Below are 21,717 nucleotides of genomic sequence, written 5' to 3'. Positions count from 1 at the left end.
GCAGCCACGCAGCGTGGCCGGTCACCTCGGGGGGTGGAACCTGCGGTCTGCGCTGGAAAAAAGAGCCGGGCCTTCTGCGTATGCGGTGGGGGGGAGGGGGGGGGGCGGGCGGGGGGAAGTGATGTTCTTGATGTCACTGAAGTGGCCGCGCATGCGCAGTAGAGCTCAGAGTCTGGGTGGCTTCTTTCAGCTTCATAGTGAGTAACCTTTCAGGTCTGTCAACAAGTAATGGTTAGGCAATAGATTTCAAGAAGCTGTAGATTATAACACACAGTCTCTTTCCCCCCCCCCCCCCCCCCGGGCCTCTCCGCTGCCATCCCGCCGCCTTGTGGCCTCCGATGCTGGCCAGTTCGCTCTCTTCCCTCCCTCCCGGTCTGCTCCCCAGCCCCTAGCCCTGACCGAAGGGCTTGTCAGTACATTCTCCCACCCCTAGCCCAGGCCGAATGGTCTCTCTCCCGGTCCCCACACCGAACTACACCGGAAAGGCTTCCCCCCACCCCCTCTCCCTCCCGCCACCCCCTCTCCCTCCCCCCACCTCTCTCTTCCTCTCCCCCTCTCACTTACCTTTCCTGTTGCTGCTGTCCGGGCATCTGCTGCACTTACCTGCGCCGATTTCTTTAACTCTCCGCAAGGGTTTTCTCGAGTGACCACATGCGCTGGCCTAAGTAGAAATGGAGTAACTATTAGCTAGCCAAAGTTACCTAAATGGACAGAATTGACGTAGGTGGCTGGTAATGCCTCCTTTTGAGGAAAAAAAACAGCTTACCTATAAAAAAAACTTAACTAAGTGAGTTATGCTGGTGCAAATTGATTGGGGAAACTGGCAATTTTTAAGTTAGGCCAGAAAAAGCAGCCTACTCCAAAAAAACTGAGCAAATACTGGGGAAAATTGAGCCCTATGAAACTGTAATGACTGGAAAAAAGTTACCCAACTGTCATAATAAATGGTGAGAGAAAATGTGTGATTAGAATCAGCCTTTTTTTTTAAACAAGAATCATTTGGTTTGACAAGGGTTCTGACAAAGGCCTTTGTAGCTTTGACATTTTTATTCAAATAAATTGCTTTATATTTGCTGAAGTACCACCAATTTTATAGATTACTACACGTACCTCTTAACAAAATTCATTTTATCCACAAGTGCTGACACTGACTGGTTGTGTGAAATGCTCTTGCGTTACTGTTTCCTAATTTGTTGTGTTTTTTCTGAGGAAATATTTTTTACGAGCTAAATTGAGTTTCCCAACCATCCAAGATAAAAGCTATATGTTTGGAACCAGGAGTTCCCCCGATCATTTCGGAAACATTTGATTTTGCCCTCCTCTTTTAGGTCCTTGTTTCCATGCACCTGTTCTCCATTTTAAATAACTTGTGTAGCATTCGGGTACGGTAGCATAGTGGTTTGGCACTAGACTAGTAATCCAGAAAACCTAGACAAATAATCCGGGGTCATGGGTTCAAATTACACCACGGCAGCTGGGGAATTTAAATTCAGTTAATAAATAAATCAGGAGCAAAAAGCCAATATCAGTAATGGTGACCATAAAACTACTGGATTGTTGTAAAAGCCCATCTAATTCACTAATTTAGGGAAGGAAATCTGCCATGTTACCCAGTCTGACCTATATGTGACTCCAGACCCACAGCAATGTGGTTGACTCTTAACTGCCCCTCTGAAGTGACCTAGAAAGCCACTCAGTTGTACCGAATCAGTACTAAGATTCAATGAGGTGTATTCTCGTGTGGATTTCCCTGTTTTCTCATCACCACCTTCTCTAAGGAAATTAGGGAAGGGCAATAAATGCTGACCTTGTTGGCGACACCCACATCCCATGAAGGTCTCCAGTTGTCTTGGTTAATCCTTGCCACTGGACCAAGACCTAGCTCTGTCACGCCCATGTGGTGGCTGGTGTGCAACGGCCACTGCGCGTTAAAAAAATCCTCGCACAGGCATCTTCCACCCTTGAGAATGTAGTTCGGGTTCTTCTTTCGAAACGCCTGTGAACTCATCCTTTTTTGGTGTGGAAGCAAGTCATCCTCGTTTCGAGGGACTGCCTATGATGATGAAGGAATAAATTTAAAAAATTAAAAATCTGCCAATAAAGCACCTGGCATTTTGCACAGTGATTTCCCTCTGTTGCGATTGATTTAATGAAAAAAAGAAAAAAGAAAGACTTGCATTTGTATCGTGCCTTTCACGACCACCGGAAGTCTCAGAGGGCTTTACAGCCAATAAAGTACTTTTGGAGTGTCATCACTGTTGTAATGTAGGAAACATGGCAGCCAATTTGCAGACAAGCAACCTCCCATAAGCAGCAATGTGATAATGACCAGATAAACTGTTTTTGTTATGTTGGTTGAGGGATAAATATTAGCCAGAACATTGGGGATAACCCCCCTGCTCTTCTAAGTGCCGTGGAATCTTTTACGCCCACTTGAGAGAGCAGACAGGACCTCGGTTTAACATCTCATCTGAAAGACGACACCTCCAATAGTACAGTGCTCCACTGCACTGGAGTGTCAGCATAAATTTTTGTGCCACCCAGTCCCTGGAGTGGGACTTGACTCTGGGATGAGAGTGCTACCCACTGAGCCAAAGCTGACAGTCAAATCAACCACGCAGAAAATCGCAGACTGAGATTCAGATCCTGTCGCTCCGAAGATTAGAAGGTAAAAAGGAGTCAGTGAGTCACCCCTTTGGCATTAAGTATCTGACATAAAGTGGCTATTCTTTGTGAGTCAGCCTCAGACAATGATTGCCTGGAGGCTATTTATCAGGGATTGCATTACAACTGAGCCTCACCCTATTTTCACCAGACATCCGCATGCACATCGAGCAGGGCTCATTGCAGCTCATTGGATTTTATTTCCCCTCCCACACCCAAGGGCGCTGAGAGCCATTATGAGGACCTGACCGCCACCTCGGGTGAGACCAGGTAACTCAGCATAGCTTGGGTACTGAACACGGGATCTTCCTGGTCCGTAGGGCAGTGAAGCCATAGGGGAACAGTGCGCTGTGAACATGCAGTTCTCGCGTGCATTTGCCCTGCTGCCTGTTGAGTATTTTAATTCCTTTATCTGTAAAAGTTTGCATGTTGAAAGCTACATTAAACCCCATGACACTCGAATGAAGTAACCCTTTTTCTCTTGTGGATCAGGCAATACACGAGGATGAAGATGAAAACATTGACATCGGTACCACGATAGTGCAAGTCATTCTGGGCCCTCAATTTGAGCACTTGTATTCCAAAATTCTCCACCTAGTCATGGCAGATGGAGCATATCAAGAAGGTGCGTTTCTTTGTGTACTCATTTTACCCGAGAAGGTTTTGTTCTTTTTATTTTTGTGGCGTTGACCAGAACAGTTTTCAGGGCTACAGGGCAAGGGAGTGGGACTAGCTGAGGTGCTCTTGCAGAGAGCTGGCACAGGCCGAATGGCTTTTTACCGTGCTGTAACATTTCTATAAAACATACTTGTATCGTGTGTCCATTTTAACAAAAGTTACTCTTATTAATACAGTGGGCCTGGGAATTATTTGTGCCACATCAGTGTAAAAGCACTTAATGAAATTCCTTTGACCGTTATTGAGGCAGCGGCCTGCTTATTTTAATGGAGAGCAGAGTAATTACAAGGCTAAGTGGTTGTAATCAACCTTTACGTCGGTATCTCCTCCCCTGTTTCCCCCTTTTAATGAACAATAAAACAAAGTAAATTCACTGCAGACGATGTTTCTGGGCCTGTACGTTCTAAAGCTTCGCATTTGCATTCTGTAATCTACCTTTTATCCAGCACAATGCCCTTTGTTTTTTTTATAATTACGTGTCACACTTCAGCTTACTGTTTTAAATCTTCATTTACTCTAATGCCGTGTAGCAATGCTTTCCAAGTACGTTGCATCCGTAAATAGTAGTACAGTTGTTGAATGTCTGACGGCACCTAGCTGCCTGAACTGGACAATGAATCCTTTGCCAACAGACAGACGAGCAAAATTCTTTCCAACTTCATCTAAATTTATATTTATATCAGGTATTGTACCGAGGATCGAGTACCAGCTGAACTCAATAAAAATGTATTTCTATAATATATATATTATATATTGAACACAGCATTAAATAACCATTCCAAAACTGGACTACCTACATCAAGTGAGCGGTCATTTATCCCAGGTCTCCACGCCACACCGTTTAGTCGCTTCCGTCAGATCTATTTTAAATAGTTTGGCATATAATGCATGCCCTGTCTCAATTGTGGGCATTTTGATCATGCATTTGTGCTCGTATTGTGTACAGGGAGTGGTTGAAGCAAATAGTATAGATGCATTTAAGGGAAGGCAAGATGAGGGAGTAGGGGGTTATTCTGATAGATTTAGATGAGGAAAGACTGGAGGAGGCTCGAGTGGAGCATAGGTTGAGTGAGTGGGCAAACACATGGCAGATACAGTGTAACATGGATAAATGTGACGTTATCCACTTTGGTAGGAAAAACATAAAGACAAAATATTTAAATGGAGATAGCTTGGGAAATGTCGATGTACAAAGGAACCTGGGTGTCATTATACACCAGTCATTGAAAGCAAACATGCGGATGCAGCAAGCAGTTAGGAAGGCAAATGGGGGCCTTCATTGTAAACAGATTTGAGTACAGGAGTAAGGATTTCTTGCTACATTTATACAGGACCTTGGTGAGACCGCACCTGGAGTATTGTGTGTAGTTTTGGTCTCCTTACCTAAGAAAGAATATACTTGCCATAGAGGGAGTGCAGCGAAGGTTCACCAGACTGATTCCTGGGATGGCAGGACTGTCGCATGAGGAGAGATTGGATCGACTCGGCCTGTATTCACTAGATTTTGGAATGAGAGGGGATCCCATTGAAACATATAAAATTTTGGTTGGGTTGGATAGTATGGATGCAGGGAGGATGTTTCCCCTGGATGGGAAGTCTAGAACAAGGGGTCACAGTCTCAGGATACGGGGTAGGAAATTTAGAACTGAGATGAGAAATTTCTTCACTCAGAGGGTGGTGAACCTGTGGAATTCTCTGCCACAGAAGGCTGTGGAGGCCAAGTCACAATGTATTTAAGAGAGAGATAGATAGATTTCTAGACACAAAAGGCATCAAGGGGTATGGGGTGAAAGCGGGAATATGGTGTTGATATAGAGGCTCAGTCATGAATGGCGGTGCAGGCTCGAAGGGCTGAATGGCCTACTACTGCTCCTATTTTCTATGTTTTTGTAAATGCCGGCATGGACTGGTTGGGCCGAATGGTCTGTGCATGTGCATTCCACATTCTCTCCATTTCATCTCCCTTGTTTGTCGTTCTCTGATTTCTTTACTAACTCAATGGAAATTTTTTTCTCCTTTTTCCACCACCCCCCCACGCACCAAAATAGCATACATTATAAATGGTTCTGTCCCTGCCATCCTGTTTGTTTCGCAGTTACACTGTACGCCAATTGTAACGGGCCTCTTTCTCCTCCACATAAAAAATAATGCCTAACCTCTGCCTTGTGCAGCTATTGATGAAATCGGTCTCCAGGCAACCGAGACATCTCTTAGAAATGCTCAAAATAAGCAAAGCAACCTCCCATTGTTGGATCGCCAGCAACTTTCAGTCCCATCACTTCCTATACTTTATCTTGTAAGTATTTGTGAACAGCCTTCAAATCCTGACCATTCCGCAGTGGAGTCCATAGTGACTAAAGGGAGCCCCTCCACGATTGTTTTCTGTGCCCAGTCCAACCGTCGTTGATTGATGGATTCTTCTGTCCGTCTACTAACTCTCAAAAAAAAACACACAATCCTAACACCAGCATTTGCAATCAATGCCTTTCTGTAACGGCTTCTCACCCACCCCATCACATTGCTAAATTGGAACACTAAGTAATTTCTCCCCAGATCTGACAGCCTGAAAACTCATCCCTTTTTTAAAAATGTTTAAATCATGCTGTTTTGCCTCCTCTTCTGCCAAAAGATTTTTTAATACCGTGTTTTGTAAACAAACCCTTGGGAGAAGTCGGTGACATTGTCCTATTCAGTCTGGTAATCAGTGTCAGCGCTGTACCCCAGAGGCAGAGTGGGAGGCCATCCTAGCTTTCCGACCTTTCTTTGTTTGTAATCCTATAGATGTTATCTGTCCGTGTTTGTAGAAAGTCAGGGTTAATTTTTTTTTCACCTCTTTTTTTTTTTAAAGATTCAAATTCTATTGAGTGGTTAGAATGTGGAACTCGCTACCACATGGAGTGGTTGAGGTGAATAGCACAGATGCATTTAAGGGGAGGCTAGATAAGTACGAGGGATAAAGGGATAGGTGGTTGTGCTGATAGGGTAGGAGAAGGCTCATGTGGAGCATAAATGCCGGCATAGACTAGTTCGGCCCAATGGCCTGTTTCTGTGTTATCTGTGATTCTATCAATCACAATCGGAGGCGGGGGGCAGGGGGCAGGGGGAGGGGAAGAGAGTGTTTAAAATAAACCAGAATATCCCATTTTAATATAAAAACTCAACATTTTCTGGATATCGATACCCACCAGAAATGTCCCACCAGAGAAGAGGGGAGGGGGTTCGTGTTTGGAAGGAGCGTATGTTTCTAAAATCTAAATTCTCCACCATTCCTTCCTCCTTCAAGACGCTCCTTAAAAATGTCTTTTTGATCAAGCTTTTGGTCACCTGCACCAATTTCTACTTGTGTGACTGTGTGTCAAAATTTATTTTATCTCATAATACCTCCTGTGAAGCGCCTTGGGATGTTTCACTACGTTAAAGGTGCTATATAAATACAAGTTGTTGTTGTAAATTTGCTGTCGACAGCCCTGGCTACTTTCAATAACTGTCTTTGAATACTCGTATTTGCTGCTGTGCAATTTTTAAAAGTGAACTAGAAAATTAACTAGACCTTCTTTCTCTCAGTAAAGCGCTTTTTTCTGATGCCGCTCCTGGGAGAGCGATGTTTTAAAATGTGAAGAAAAATAAATCATTTCCAAATAGAGAGTAGTTTTCAATAAAATTCGGCAATTAAACTGATCTTTCCTTTTCAATTAACAAAAATGTGAAACTCATGTCATTGTACAATTTAGTGTGTTGGGAGATGCACCATTGGAGTTGGTGTTAAATTTTTCTTGACACTCCTGTGAAGCACCTTGGGTTGTTTTACTTCATTAAAGGCTCTATATAAATGTAAGTTGTCAAAACTAAATACTTACATGGGTTGCATACCCTGACGCTCCTTCCCCTTTCAAGCTTCTCTTTGCTCCGTTGCAAGTGAAGGAATGTTGGATATATTCACAGCTTAACTTAAAGCTGTGTCCATTGCATCTTCAGTGTAATTAATCTTTTCGCACACTTTTATTCAGGGCTGTCTGGGAGTTGTTCTCAGTTTTTTTTTTGAGGCTGTCCACTTTTGGTCGTTTTCTAGGTTTGCATCTTTTCATCAAAACTGTGACAGTGTTTGGGGATCTCCTAACATTGCAATCTTGTTGCCGTTTCTTTTGTTCTTTTGTTTTAGTGATTCTGTTGAAGTGGAGTAAACGTTTACACCCAAAGAACTGGCCAAAGGCAGATTTGAGATAAAAACGAATAGCCTCCTTTGTACAGTTTGCACTTAACACGGTTAACTCTGGTGGATCATCATCGAGTTAACATTTGAGGTAGTAATAGTGCATTAATTAAGACTGCCTATTTCCACCTCCATTACCTCGCCCGTCTCCGCCCCTGTCTCAGCTCTTCTGCTGCTAAAGCCCTCATCCATGCCTTTGTTATCTATAGACTTGACTACTCCAACGCACTCCTGATTGGGCTCCCACATTCTTTTTGAACTACGCAACATTCTACATAAACTTGAGGTCATCCAAAACTCGGCAGCCCATGTCCTAACTCGCACCAAGGCCTAATCACCCATCACCCCTTGTGCTCGCTGGTCTTCATTGGCTCCCCCCGGTTAAGCAACGCCTCGATTTCAGAATTCTCATCTTTGTTTGCAAATCTCCCCATAGCCTCATCCTCCCTATCTCTGTAATCTTCTTCAGCCTCACAACCCTACGAGATGTCTGCCCTCCTCAAATTGTGCCCTCTTGAGCATCCCTGATTATAACTGCTCAACCATTGGTGGCCGCGCCTTTACACTGCTTGGGCCCTAAGCTCTGGAACTCCCTCCCTAAACCTCTCTGCCTCTCTCCCTCTCTTTCCTCCTTTAAGATGCTCCTTAAAATCTACCTCTATAACCAAACTTTTGGTCATCATCTGTAATTTCTCGGTGTCAAGTTTATTTTTTTGTCTTGTAACACTGCTGTGAAGCGCTTTGGTCCGTTTTACTACGTTAAAGGTGCTATATAAATACATGTGTGTTATCAGTATACAGTTTGCACTGAGCTCGCTCTTGAGCTTCACCACTTAGATCACTGAAAACATTCAGATTATTTGAACTAAAATATCTCTGTCCATCCTCGCCTCAAACTCTCAATGAGTGAAAAGAAATCTTGTGACAATACCTTTTTTTTTAGTGGTGCTGTTGAAGTGGAATAAACCTTTCCACCCAAAGAACTGGCCAAAGGCAGACTTAAGAATAAAAAAAAACAATATTTAGTCTCCTTTGCAAAGTACCTTCAGCTCCAGAGTGTTCAGCTATCATAACCCCACAACCTAAAAATTAGATAATTTACAGCACAGAAACAGGCCATTTGGCCCAACCAGTCTGTGCTGCTGTTTAGCTCCACACGATCCTCCTCCCACTGTTTACTTCATCTCGCCCTGCAAACATAACCTTCTATTCCTTTCCTTCTTGTGTGGTGGTATGGCTTCCCCTGAGATGCATCTGTGCCACTCGCCTCAATCACTCCATGCTTGCAGCGAGTTCCACATTCTAACCACCCTCTAGTTAAAGAAGTTTCTCCTGAATTCTTTATTGGTGACTATCTTATATTTATGACCCCTAGTTTTGGACTTCCCCACACACACGCACGAATACCCTGTCGAAACTCCTCTGCCTTGCTACCTCTATTCCTCCTTCAAGCATCACCTCAAACTCACTTCCGACATCCTTCCTCCCTCTTCCCTTATTTGCCACATTATTGCACAGTTCTAGCCAGTAAAAGGCAACTGTGTTAATGGAATTAGTCATCGCGAGGCATATTTCTTAATGGGGCATTTTCGTGCCTGTTGAAGATTAACATTTTTAATGTGTAACGCTGCACAATTGTTGATTAATAATGCTGAATTTATTTGGTTAAAATAGTTCAAAGAACACTGTAGTAAAGTGACCACAAAAATCTATTACGACATTGCCAAATTTAATTAGTGACCCCAAAAGCAATATTGTTGGAGCCAAAATAAACATCTGCTAAAGATTGAGCGTCATCAGCAGAAATTTATTTGAAGTATTTTCACGTTAAAAAATTGTTCTGCCGGTTGGTGCTATTCTGCTGCTTTGTCCCATTCCAGAGCAACAGAAGTGCGTGCAGTAGATGGCTTACAATGTGAGAGTTACAGCAAAGGCGAAGAATACAATTTAGGATTTTATATATATATTTTTTTCAATCCAGTTTGCACTTCACTCAATGTAAACATTCCAGGATAGTTAAAATGAAGGAAGTTCATTTTAGTAATACATGTTGTACCTTTCCAGTCCAGGACACTCTAATCCGGAAACATCCGTGTTCGGCATTAGTTGGGCCTGAGGGAGCGGAAGTCTTTTTTTAAAGTTTTGATTGGCTGGAGGAGCGGCTGTCAGTCAGTGAATGTGTTTGGCAATTGGCTGGAACGGCTGTCAGTCAGTGAGTGTGTTTGGCGATCGACTGAAGAGGCTGTCAGTCAGTGAGTGTGTTCGGTGATTGGCTGAGGGAATCGCCCACAGGCTGCCAGCACGCGCAAACACACACAGGAACCCGGGCGCTGTCGACAGGTACCACTAAACGTGACCTAGTGTGATTGGAAAATTCTCTGTTCCGGCTCCGGTCTGGTCCGAGGGTGCCGGACCAGAGAGGTCCAACTGTATTACGTCAACAAAAGAAAGAAAGAACTTTCATTTTTACAACATCTTTCACAACATCAAGATGTCCCAAAGCACTTTACAGCCAATATGTTTGATCTGTAATGTAGGAAATGTGGCAGCCAATTTGCACACAGCAAGTTCCCACAGTATGATAATGATCAGATCATCAGTTTTAGTGATGTTGGCGGAGGGATAAATCGTGCACAGTATCACTAAGTTACATTTATAGAGTGTTCATTACATACAGAGTCATCTCTCAAAGCTTCACAAGTCCAGGTGGCAAGGTGGAAGGCACAGAAACACAATCAAGCAGTGAGGTCTTTCTTGTACGCAGGCAGAGGGAGGTGATGAAGCAAAGGTACTGATGGGCGGAGTTCCAGAGGGTGGGGGCAAGGTGGCTGAAGGAGCAGAAGCCATTGATTGAGTGCAGGGGAGTAGGCGAGTGTTGGAGGACGGAGGGTTCCTCAAAGGACATGGGGTTGGAGGAGATCACAGAGGCCAGGAGAAGATGGACGGGTGAGAACCTAATAGTCAGTTTTCTGAGACCTGGGAAGGTAGCTTGACGAGGATGTGTGTCAGCACGGCGTGACCCCACGTTTCTCCATAACATTGCTGAGGAGGTAGCAACACTAGAGCACTATGGGAGTACCTTGACCACACGGACTGCAGCGGTTCAAGAAGGCGGCTCACCACCACCTTCTCGAGCAACTAGGGATGGGCAATAAATGCCGGCCTTGCCAGCAACGCCCACATCCCATGAACAAATTTTTTTAAAGCACCAGAAGCGACTGTGCGAGTAACATGCCTACCTGCACCATCTCGACATTTCAGTTTGAATCACTGCGAGGAGCTGTGGGGAAGAAAGCAAGCGTGCAACCTGGGCATAAGAAACTGGATTCCAGCCAGGCAGTATGAAAGATTGGAGCAACAGGACAGCTCCTGATCCGATACCAGTAGCTGCAGCATCATTGGTGATGTGTCATTTGATTCGTGCTTACCTTGCTGATTTTGATTATTGGTTGGGAACAAAAGCGTGAATGCCTCTTTGCCAGGAATACTCTCAGGGCTTTAATGTCTGTTGCGATCTGGATCACGTACTCTGGTTAAGCTGTATTACTTTAATTATTGTCTAAAATGAAAGATGTAGTTACAGTTCTTACTCTTGGTATTATGGACTGCATTTTCGCATCAACTTCATTTTTACATAGAATACACAGCAGAGAATCAGGCCATTCGGCCTCAACCAGTCCATGTCAGCATTTATGCTCCACTCGAGCCTCCTCCCGTCTTTCCTCATCTAAATCTATCAGGATAACACCCTACTCTCTTCTCCATATGCTTGTCTAGCCTCCCCTTAAATGCATCTATACTTCAACCACTCCATTGTAGTGGGTTCCACATTCTCACCACTTTCCGGGCAAAGACGTTCCTTCTGAATTCCCTATTTGATTTCTTGGTGACTATCTTATATTGATGGTCTCTAGTTTTGCTCTTCCCCCAAATAAAATATATAAGTTGCACTGCCGCTACAGCAATCATCTGAGGTAACTCATAATTAATTGAGGAATGACATACTTATGAAAAGAATTAAGATGCAGTTTTTATTTGAACAAAACATTTAGAAAATATTTGAAAACAAAATATTCTTCGGCTAAGATCTGGATGACCACAAAAGTTTTGGTGACTGACTATTATTGTACGTTATTTTACATCAAAAGTCATTTTTCTCTCAATCGTTATTTTTCAGACAATGATGAATAAAATCAGACACTCAGGAAATGTCTCTATTATGGATTTCTTTTTTTACATTTGAGCGTATGCCATCTTTTGAGCCAAATCCTGAGCGAACTCGCGAACACTGGTCGTATGGATGCAAGTTCAGCCACTCTGACGTTACAGTGCAGCACATATGGGTCTGCATGGTATGCGGTACAAAGACGTGGTTTTATTTTATCCTTTCTTCCCCAGGATTATATTCTGTATTGCCTTTTTTTTGTTTGGAAAGTTTCTGCAGTGTGTTGCCTTTTGTATTTATGGGTATAGCTGCTGAAAAAAAAGTATGCATATCTCGCAGAATTCTCTGACCAAAGTACTCCCTTGGATGTCACACAGTTAAGAGTTACAGTGTTGAAATGGAATGGATTACAGAATCTAGTATATTTCTAACTCTGGAGATTTTCACTTGCATTATACACGAGGGGTGACCTGTTGTGCAGGAATCCTTTCCATTGATCCCGAGTTACATGCTGCAGAACACTAATCTGAAAGCAGACTTTTAAGTTGTAATATAGGTACAGTTTCTTGTACAGTACTTCAAAGTACAAAGTTCATACAAATGTATTATATCTTTCTAATGATTAAGAATAAAGATTCTTTTATACATTAAACATTTTGCACGTTGAGTTTTTTAAAAAACAGAATTCCTGTGGATTCCACGATCAATAGTCATGTATCGCATTGCTTTTGTTTCACCGTTCATAATGAAAGAAGTATGCATTTTGTATTATAACCAGGGAAATCGTTAGATAATCGCTGCAAGAATCATTTCCAGAACTCCCCTAATGACTCGAGGCTGTGTGGATGATGAGCTACTGAGCTGGTATAGGTCGGGTATGTCCCGGGTTTAATCTGTGTTTGGTTAGCTGATCTGGGTGGGGATGGCACTGTTGACCTTCATGACCTTGAATTAAGGGGGGTGGGGGGGGAAACACAGCGAGAGTTTCCACTACTGAGCATTATTCAGGAAGACTTGTTGGAGAATGTGTGTGTCTGTCGAGGCCTGCTGGCTTCCATCAAGCCATACCCCAGATGAGTGATTCCATTTAGGAGGGAAGGGAAGAATAGTGTGTAAATCAATGTCTAAAGTGGCAAACGCTTACAATTATCTCTTGAAATTCATTAAGTACAAGCAGTGGAGCAGATAATTCCGAGATCACCCTCAAGGGCTGTTAAATCATAAAGACTTGCTCCTCTCACAACCTCCGGACCTCCCAACAGCCAATGAAGTACTTTTAGTCTAGTCACTGTTTTAAAGTAGGCAACATAGCAGCCAATTTGTGTCCAGCAAGCTTCCACAAACAACAGTGTGATAATGACCGGATTATTTGTTTTTATAGGTATTAATTGAGGGAAAAATGTTGGCCTGGACAGTGCCTGCTCTTCTTCTTCGAATAGTACGATAGGATCTTTTACAACCACCTGAGAAGGAAGACGGGGCCTAGGTCTAATGTCTCATCTGAAAGACTGCACCTCCAACAGAGCAGCACTCCCTCAGCACTGCGTAGAAGTGTCAGCTAAGGTTATGTCCTCAAGTCATTCGAGTGGGACTTGAACCCACAACCTTCTGACTCAAAAAGGGAAGTGTTGCCCACTAAGTCATGGTTGCCACTCTGTTTTCCCCTTCGTTTTCCTTGCTGGAAGTGTGGGGTTGAGTGCAGGATCTGGAATCGACTAATAAGAACATAAGAAATAGGAACAGGAGTAGGCCATACAGCCCCTCGAGCCTGCTCCGCCATTCAATAAGATCGTGGCTGATCTGATCATGGACTCAGCTCCACTTCCCCGCCTGCTCCCCATAACCCCTTATCCCCTTATCATTTAAGAAACTCTCTATTTCTGTCTTAAATTTATTCAATGTCCCAGCTCTGTGAGGCAGCAAATTCCACAGACTTACAACCCTCTGAGAGAAGAAATTTCTCCTCATCTGTCTTTTAAATGGACGGCCCCTTATTCTAAGATCTCTCCCTCTAGTTCTAGCCTCCCCCATCAGTGGAAACATCCTCTCTGCATCCACCTTGTCAAACCCCCTCATAATCTTATACGTTTCGATAAGATCACCTCTCAATCTTAATGTTTCATAGTCGAACAATCTGTGCACAGTTACCATTCATACATAAACAATGGCCACTTGGGTGAGGTATCGGAGGCCACTGGCAGCTGTGGGACCACTTTTGAAGAGAAGAGGCAGGAAAATTGTCAAGGGGCGAGGGGAACACCTAATGACCCGAAGTGGCGCTGAGTTATGGTTCCTGCGGACAATTAGGATTTCATGTAGATGATAAATGTTCAAATTTTTTAAATAATTGAAAACTCAAGTCTATTTAAAGAAGCGTTTTGAAATTTAATCCTAATGTCTTTTGTTCCGTCTGATTCTAAATATTAATCTTTCAAATGAGGTGCAGTAAGGCATCCTTTTTTCCAGCAACAACTTGCATTTATATAGTGCCTTTAACCAGGAGTGTTATCAAACAAAATTTTGCTGTGGCTTAGTGGGTAACACACTCGCCTCTTAGGTCGGAAGGTTCTGGGTTCAAGTCCCACTCCAGGAACTTGAGGGCACAAATCTAGGCTGACACTCCAGTGTAGTGCTGAGGGTGTGCTGCATTGCCGGAGGTGCTGTCCTTCGGATGAGACGTTAAACCGAGGCTCCGTCTGCCCTCTCAGGTGGACGTAAAAGATCCCATGGCACTATTTCGAAGAAGAGCAGGGGGGTTATCCCCAGGGTCCTGGGGCCAATATTTATCCCTCAATCAACATAACAAAGAAACATTATCTCGTCATTATCACATTGCTGTTTGTGGGAGTTTATTGTGCGCAAATTGGCGTTTTCCACATTACAACAGTGACTGCACTCAAAAGTACTTCATTGGCTGTAAAGCGCTTTTGAGACGTCCGGCGGTCATGAAAGGCGCTATATAAAATGCAAGTCTTAATTTTTTTAAATTTGACACCGAGCTACTGAAGGAGATATTGGGACAGGTGACCAAAAGCTTGGTGAAAGAGGTAGGTTTTAAGGAGCGTCTTGCAAGAGGAGAGAGAGAGGTGTCAGAATTAACCTACGCCTTTGCAGGTATACAGACTGGAGCATCCGGGAGGGCGCTGAGCACCTGGAGTCTCATTGCCGAGAGCATGTAGAAAGCAAGCGCAGACAGCGGAAGGAGCGTGCGGCAAACCAGACTCCCCACCCACCCCTTTCCTTCAACCACTGTCTGTCTTTCCTGTGACAGAGACTGTAATTCCCGTATTTGGACTGTTCAGTCACCGAAGAACTCACTTTTAGAGTGGAAGCAAGTCTTCCTCGAGGAACTGCCTATGATGATGATGATAGACTCAATTCTACATGATAAATAATGTGGTGAAACTTTCCGTCTCCTAAAACATGGACTACATGGCAGTGCTGGGTTCCCCAGGAGACGTGGCACTAGAGAAAGCAGAGTGTAGATGCTTGTTCTGCTTGTCCTAAATTTTGGTCAGTCCCAGATTAAATAGTGCATTGTCCTTTTTTTTATCGCACTGAAGCAAAGAATCTCGCTCTCTTTAACTTGCTCGAGGTGATGCAGAATCACCTCATTATTTTAAGGTGGATAAGCTGGGGATGGGTGTAACACACAACTCTTAAACCTGAGCGAATGTATATCCAACAAATTACACTAATCTCCAGCCCCAGGTATATAGCTCATACTTTGCTTCCTGTAGCTCAGGGCTTAGATTTCGTAAGCGTTCTCGTCACCTGATTTCTGACCTCGTTTCATGTAGTGCCTGTGATTTATGAGTTGCAAAAAAAAATTAGGCCCTCCCGTTCCTAAAATATCAGGCGTTTAGCAAAATCAGAGTACGTGGCTGTAAGTCTGGCCCAAAGCCGAGGCCTTGCTGATGAAAGAAATCCTGATCAGAGTCTGATACAGCAACACAATAGCAGGAAGAAAATTACTGTTTGTAAAAATAACAATGACGTGACCACCTGAGGCTACTGAGACGCGACGGTAACAGACTAGCCTACACAAGCTGCTTTTCGAATTCTGTTTTTTATAATTGGGCCGAGAGATTTAGGGTGGCCAGACATCACACGACAGATTCTGCACTTGCTACATTTCGTGTTCTCTGATTCCTTCAGAAGGGTCCTGCGGGCAGCGAACAAAAGGCCGTGAAAGGCGCTGGCTAAATGCAAGTCCTTTTTTTATTCTTTTCTCCACAAACAAGATATCCAGGGATTTATTTTATTCTGGTGGTACGCTGCTTAATGCAGGTCCTGGAGATGGAGTGATTCAGTCAGTTGGGACTGCACTTTCAGGTGTCAGCTTTTGACCCATGAGTCGGAAGGTCAGGAAGTTCAGGACTTGAGCCCGCAATCTCGACAGACCGTGTTGAGGGAGTGCTGCATTGACTTGTCGGATAAGGCACTGAACTCGAGCACCAGCTGCTTGTTCAGGTGGACGGAAAAGTAGCCATGACACTCTTTCCAACATGACCTGGGTTTCAAGCCCCATGAGCTGCGAGAGAGAAGCAGTTCCAACTTATCCGTCATTGAGCTGAGTTTAAACAAAGGAAGAGTTTGGGGGAGAAATTCAAGAGCGCCTCGTTTGGTGTGTTAACTTTTGAAAGCTGGAAAAATTAGCGGCAAGCGCTAATGTTTTTAAGCTTTTTGTAAATTCGGTGTTGGCTCTCCAGGGAGGAAGTGGAGCACTAAATCAAGCACTTCCCTTCCTTCTTGGAGAGCTAAAAGGACGTAAGCGGGGGGGTGGTGGTAGTGGTGCAGCACTGTCGTGTTCCGAAGCTCCTTCCCTCCCTTAAACTTTCGCTCCCAAAGTGCTCAACCTCTGGAACAACGCCACCTGGTGCTGTCGCCCGGCGATGCTACAGGGGACAGAACCGAAGTTCGGGCCCCAGGTCCTACCGGAGCGATGCAAACGACAGCGACATCACGATCTCCGGCCGCAGGAGATCGTGGCGCAACATCTTACTGCTGCCACAAACCTCCCGGCCAAGTTAGTGGGAGTCATTCATATCACTGCGCTGAGTCGGTACGCCATTAGAGCCCCGTTATTGCCCCCCCCCCCCCAGGAGGCGCTAAGAAGGCCAGTTTCTCGGCCTTTGTATTTATATAGCACCTTTCATATCCTCGAGATATCCCAAAGTGCGTTGCAGCCAATTAATTACTTCTGACGTGTAGTCACTGTTGCTATATAAGCACACATAGGAAGCTATTCATCTCTGTAAGATCCCAATTAAACCATTTAGTGGGGTATTGGTTAAGGGATATATAGTACCCAGTTCTTTTGTTGAATGAAGAATCCCAGCTTCACCACAATCTTCAGAACCAATTGCATCAAATTGATTTTGGCCGTCTTGATCCAATTCTTGGGAGCAGTAAGCCTGCAGTACCAACCCATCAACCTGGCCACCTTCCTCATCTTTCCATCATTCACAAACAAAGAGATAGAAAAGAAAGACTTAAAAAGCACCTTTCATGACATCCCAAAGTGCTTTACAGCCAATGAAGTACTGTAGTCACTGTTGTAATGTGGGAAACGCAGCAGCCAATTTGTGCAGAGCAAGCTCTCGCAAATAGCAATGTGATAATGAGCAGATAATCTGTTTTAGTGATGTTGATTGAGGGATAAATATTGTCTGGTATATCGGGGAGAACTCCCCTGCCCTTCTTCGAAATAGTGCCGTGGGATCTTTTATGCCCACTTGAGAAAGCAGATGGGGCTTGGGTTTAACGTCTCTTCTGAAAGAGATAGCCTTTCAACGACACACATCATTCAGGTGTTTTCTTTTATTTATTCTTTTATGGAATGTGGGTGTCGCTGGCAACACCAGCATTTATTGCCCATCCCTAATTGCCCTTGAGCAGGTGGTGGTGAGCAGGCCGGGGCCATTGGAGGGAGCAGCGTGTGGTGGCTCGGCCTGAAAGACCATCAGCAGGCCGGGGCCATTGGAGGGAGCAGCGTGCGATGGCATACCATTGCAGGGAGCAGCGCGGGCTGCTGCAGGAGGGTGACGCCAAGAAGCCAGGTCGCTGATTGCAGTGCGGGCAGACACAGCAGGAGGGGTGAAGGAGCGGCAAGAGTCCGTAGAGGGAAGTGACCGGGGCCCAGGAGAGGTGTGAATCTGGGGCCCAGAAGAGGCGAGGGCCCAGGGGCAGCACGGGCCAGCCCACACTGCGATATGTGTGCGCGCTCGGTCTGTGCAGCAGAGCTGGTCTCCAGTTAGTCTTGGGTAATCCTTGCCACTGGACCAAGACCTAGCTCTGTCAAACCCGTGTGGTGGCTGGTGTGCAACGGCCACCATATGTTAAAAAAATCCAAGCACAGGCATCTTCCACCCTTCACGATGTAGTTCGGGATCTGGAATATTAGATCCTTCATTGAAACACCGTGAGCGCATCCCTTTTTGGAGTGGAAGCAAGTCATCCTCGCTTCGAGGGACTGCCTATGATGATGTTGAAGGTACTCCCACAGTGCTGTTAGGGAGGGAGTTTCAGGATTTTGACCCATCAACAATGAAGGAACAGTGATATATTTCCAAGTTAGGATGGTGTGTGACTTGGAGGGGAACATGCGGCTGCTGCTCTTGTCCTTCTAGGTGGCAGAGGTCACAGGTTTGGGAAGTGCTGCCGAAGAAGCCTTGGTGAGTTGCTGCAGTGCAGGCGGTATATCTGGGAGTCTGCTTAACAGCTGTAGATCTCGTACTGAGATAAGTATGTTACAATCAAAAGTAGTTGAGGGCTCGACATGGTTTGACTTCATCGGCAGAGTATTCACAAAGTACTTGACTTCCTTCCTCTGCCCTTACTGAGGAAATTAGCTCATTGAATTACATCTCAAATCAACTTTCAATTTTAGCGTGCTCTTCATGTACAGCAGGATGTCTCAAAGTGTTTTACAGAAGAGCAGGGGAAAAAAAGCAGACACTGAGCAGAAGGGGACAGGAAAAACAGGAAAAGAGTTAGTGGGTGGATCTGAAAGCACGGTGAAAGTGGAGGGTTGCAGGCTCCGTGGCTGCAATGTGCACCATTTACAAGATACACGGCAGCAACTGGCCAAGGTTTCTTCGGCAGCACCTCCCAAATCCTGGAAAGACAAGGGCAGCAGGCGCGTGGGAACACCACCACCTCCAAGTTCCAAGTCACACACCATCCTGACTTGGAAATATATCGGCCGTTCCTTCATTGTCGCTGGGTCAGAATCCTTGAACTCCCTCCCTAACTGCACTGTGGGAGCACCTTCATCACACGGACTGCAGCGGTTCAAGAAGGCGGCTCACCACCACCTTCTCCAGGGCAATTAGGAATTGCTAGCCTTGCCAGCAATTCCCACATCCCGGGAATGAATTAAAAAATAAAAGCTTTTGTCATGCAGGAAGGAGGTGGCAAAGTGAAGAGATGTAGAGACTGAGTTTCAGAAGGCAGAGGAGACATGATGGCCAGGACAACTGCTGCTGGTGGAGTAAAGGGTTTGAGGACGAGTGGAGGGGAAAGTATGCCTGCAAGAAAACCTGAATGGACGAGATCACTGAGTGAGGACGCTAAAAATAAGGATGTGAAGCTTAAAGTAAATTAACTGGGCATTATCATCATAGGCAGTCCCTCGGAATCGAGGAAGACTTTCTTCCACTCTAAAAATGAGTTCTTAGGTGGCTGTACAGTCCAATTCGAGAATTACAGTTTCTGTCACAGGTGGGACAGACAGTCGTTGAAGGAAAGGGTGGGTGGGACTGATTTGCCGCACGCTCCTTCTGCTACCTGCGCTTAATTTCTGCATGCCCTCGCGATGAGACTCGAGGTGTTCAGCGTTCTCCCAGATGCACTTCCTCCACTTAGTGCGGCCTTTGGCCAGGGACTCCCAGGTGTTGGTGGGGATGTTGCATTTTATCAAGGAGGCTTTGAGGGTGTCCTTGAAACGTTTCCTCTGCCCACCTTGGGCTCGTTTGCCGGGTAGGAGTTCCGAGTAGAGCGCTTGCTTTGGGAGTCTTGTGTCAGGCATGCGAACAATGTGGCCCGCCCAGCGGAGCTGGTCGAGTGTGGTCAGTGCTTCAATGCTGGGGGATGTTGGCCTGGTCGAGGACGCTAATGTTGGTGCGTATGTCCTCCCAGGGGGATTTGCAGGATCTTGCGGAGACATCGTTGGTGGTATTTCTCCAGCGCCTTGAGGTGTGTCTGCTGTACATGGTCCATGTCTCTGAGCCATGCAGGAAGGTGGGTATCACTCCAGCCCTGGAGACCATGAGCTAGCACTGGGCATAGGGAGCCAGTGATGGTTATCAGCGAGAGCATGATGGGGTTACTAGCCTTTGTGCAGATGAGGATCCGGACACAAGAATTTATAGTGTGAGGAGACCAACTCGGAGAGCACTGAGAAGATTCAAATGATTAATCTGTCAAACTCTGATGTGTGGTATGACATCCTTTCTTCCAGAAACAACAATTACTTGCATCACGAAGGCAAACTATCCTCCTCATCCTGCTTGACTTGTCTGCAGCCTTTGACACGGTTGACCACTCCATCCTCCTCCAATGCCTCTCCACCATCGTCCAGCTGGGTGGGACTGCACTCGCCTGATGCCATCCGTATCTTTCTAATGCTAGCTAGAGAATCACCTGCAACGGCTTCTCTTCCCGTCCCCGCATCGTAACCTCTGTTGTCCCCCGAGGATCTGTCCTTGGCCCTCTCCTATTTGTCAGCTACGTGTTGCCCCTTGGCGACATCATCCGAAAACACAGCGTCAGTTTCCACATGTACGGTGCTGACACCCGGCTCTACCTCACTGCCACTTCTCTCGACCCCTCCACAGTCTCTAAATTGTCAGACCGCTTGTCCGACCTTCAGTTCTGGAAGAGCAATTGAATATTGGGCCATTGTTTTCGGTCCCTGCCACAAACTCCGTTCCCTAGCCCCTGACTCCATCCCTCTTCCCAACTTCTGTCTGAGGCTGAACCAGACTGTTTGCAACCATGATGTCATATTTGACCCTGAAATGAGCTTTCTATCACATATCCACAGCTTAACTAAGACCACCTATTTCTACCTCTGTAACATCACCCATCTCTGCACTTGTCTCAGCTCATCCGCTGCTGAAGCCCTCATCAATGCCTTATTACCTTTAGACTTGGCTATTCCAAACCACTCCTGGCTGGCCTCCCACATTCTACCTGACGTAAACTAGAGGTTATTCAAAACTCGGCTGCCGATGCCCTAACTCGCACGAAGTCTCGCTCACCCATCACCCCTGTGCTCACCGACCTGCATTCGCTTCCGGTTAAGCAACATCTCGATTTCAAAATTCTCATCCTCATTTTCAAATCCCTCCATGGCCTCGCCCCTCCCTATCTCTGAAATCTCCTCCAGCCCCACAACCTCCCGCTCTGCGCTCCTCTAATTCTGCCCTTGAGTATCCCTGATTATAATCACTCAACCATCAGTGGCCGTGCCTTCTATTGCCTGGGCCCCAAGCTCTGGAACTCCCTGCCTAAACCTTTCCGCCTCTCTACCTCTCTTTCCTCCTTCAAGACGTTCCTTAAAACCTACCTCATTGACCAAGCTTTTGGTCATCTGCACTAATTTCTACTTATGCATCTCGGTGTCAAATCTGTTATCTCATAATGCTCCTGTGAAGCTCTTTGGGATGTTTCACTATGTTAAAGGCGCTATATAAATGCAAGTTGTTGTTATATGGCGCCTTTAACATTGTAAAATGTCCCACCGAGTCACAGAAGGCGATATTAAGACAGGTGACCTAAAAATTAGTTGAAGGTTTTAAGGACTGTCTTTAAGGAGAAGAGACAAACAGAAAGGGAGGGAATTCTTGCGCTGAAGGCTGTATAATGCTGTATCACTCTGTGACTAGCTAACCTAGACGGTGAGAAGCTGTTTCACCATGTCCAGAACAGTTGAAGTAGAGACCATGACTTGAGCTTGAAGGGGAGAGTAAATTCACAACTAATCTGAGGAAAC

At 45.3% G+C, this 21,717-nt stretch overlaps 1 protein-coding gene across 8 annotated transcripts in view; it reads left to right on the top strand.

Annotated features, from left to right (window-relative positions):
* nek1 (NIMA-related kinase 1) overlaps nt 1-12,363 on the top strand; it is a 226,766-nt gene extending 214,403 nt beyond the window's left edge. For all 8 annotated transcript variants that reach the window (XM_070878030.1, XM_070878068.1, XM_070878050.1 and 5 more), the window contains 2 exons: nt 3,157-3,289; nt 11,730-12,363. In XM_070878030.1, the coding sequence (XP_070734131.1) occupies nt 3,157-3,289; nt 11,730-11,743 (147 nt within the window). In that variant the 3' untranslated portion in view covers nt 11,744-12,363. The remainder of the gene's footprint in view (nt 1-3,156; nt 3,290-11,729) is intronic.
* The last annotated feature ends 9,354 nt before the right edge of the window (nt 12,364-21,717 follow it).

This window comes from Pristiophorus japonicus, chromosome 1 (assembly GCF_044704955.1).
Source record: "Pristiophorus japonicus isolate sPriJap1 chromosome 1, sPriJap1.hap1, whole genome shotgun sequence".
NCBI lineage: Eukaryota > Metazoa > Chordata > Chondrichthyes > Pristiophoridae > Pristiophorus > Pristiophorus japonicus.
The sequence above is the reverse complement of the archived record's forward strand: the minus strand, read 5'-3'. Positions and strand labels throughout refer to the sequence as shown.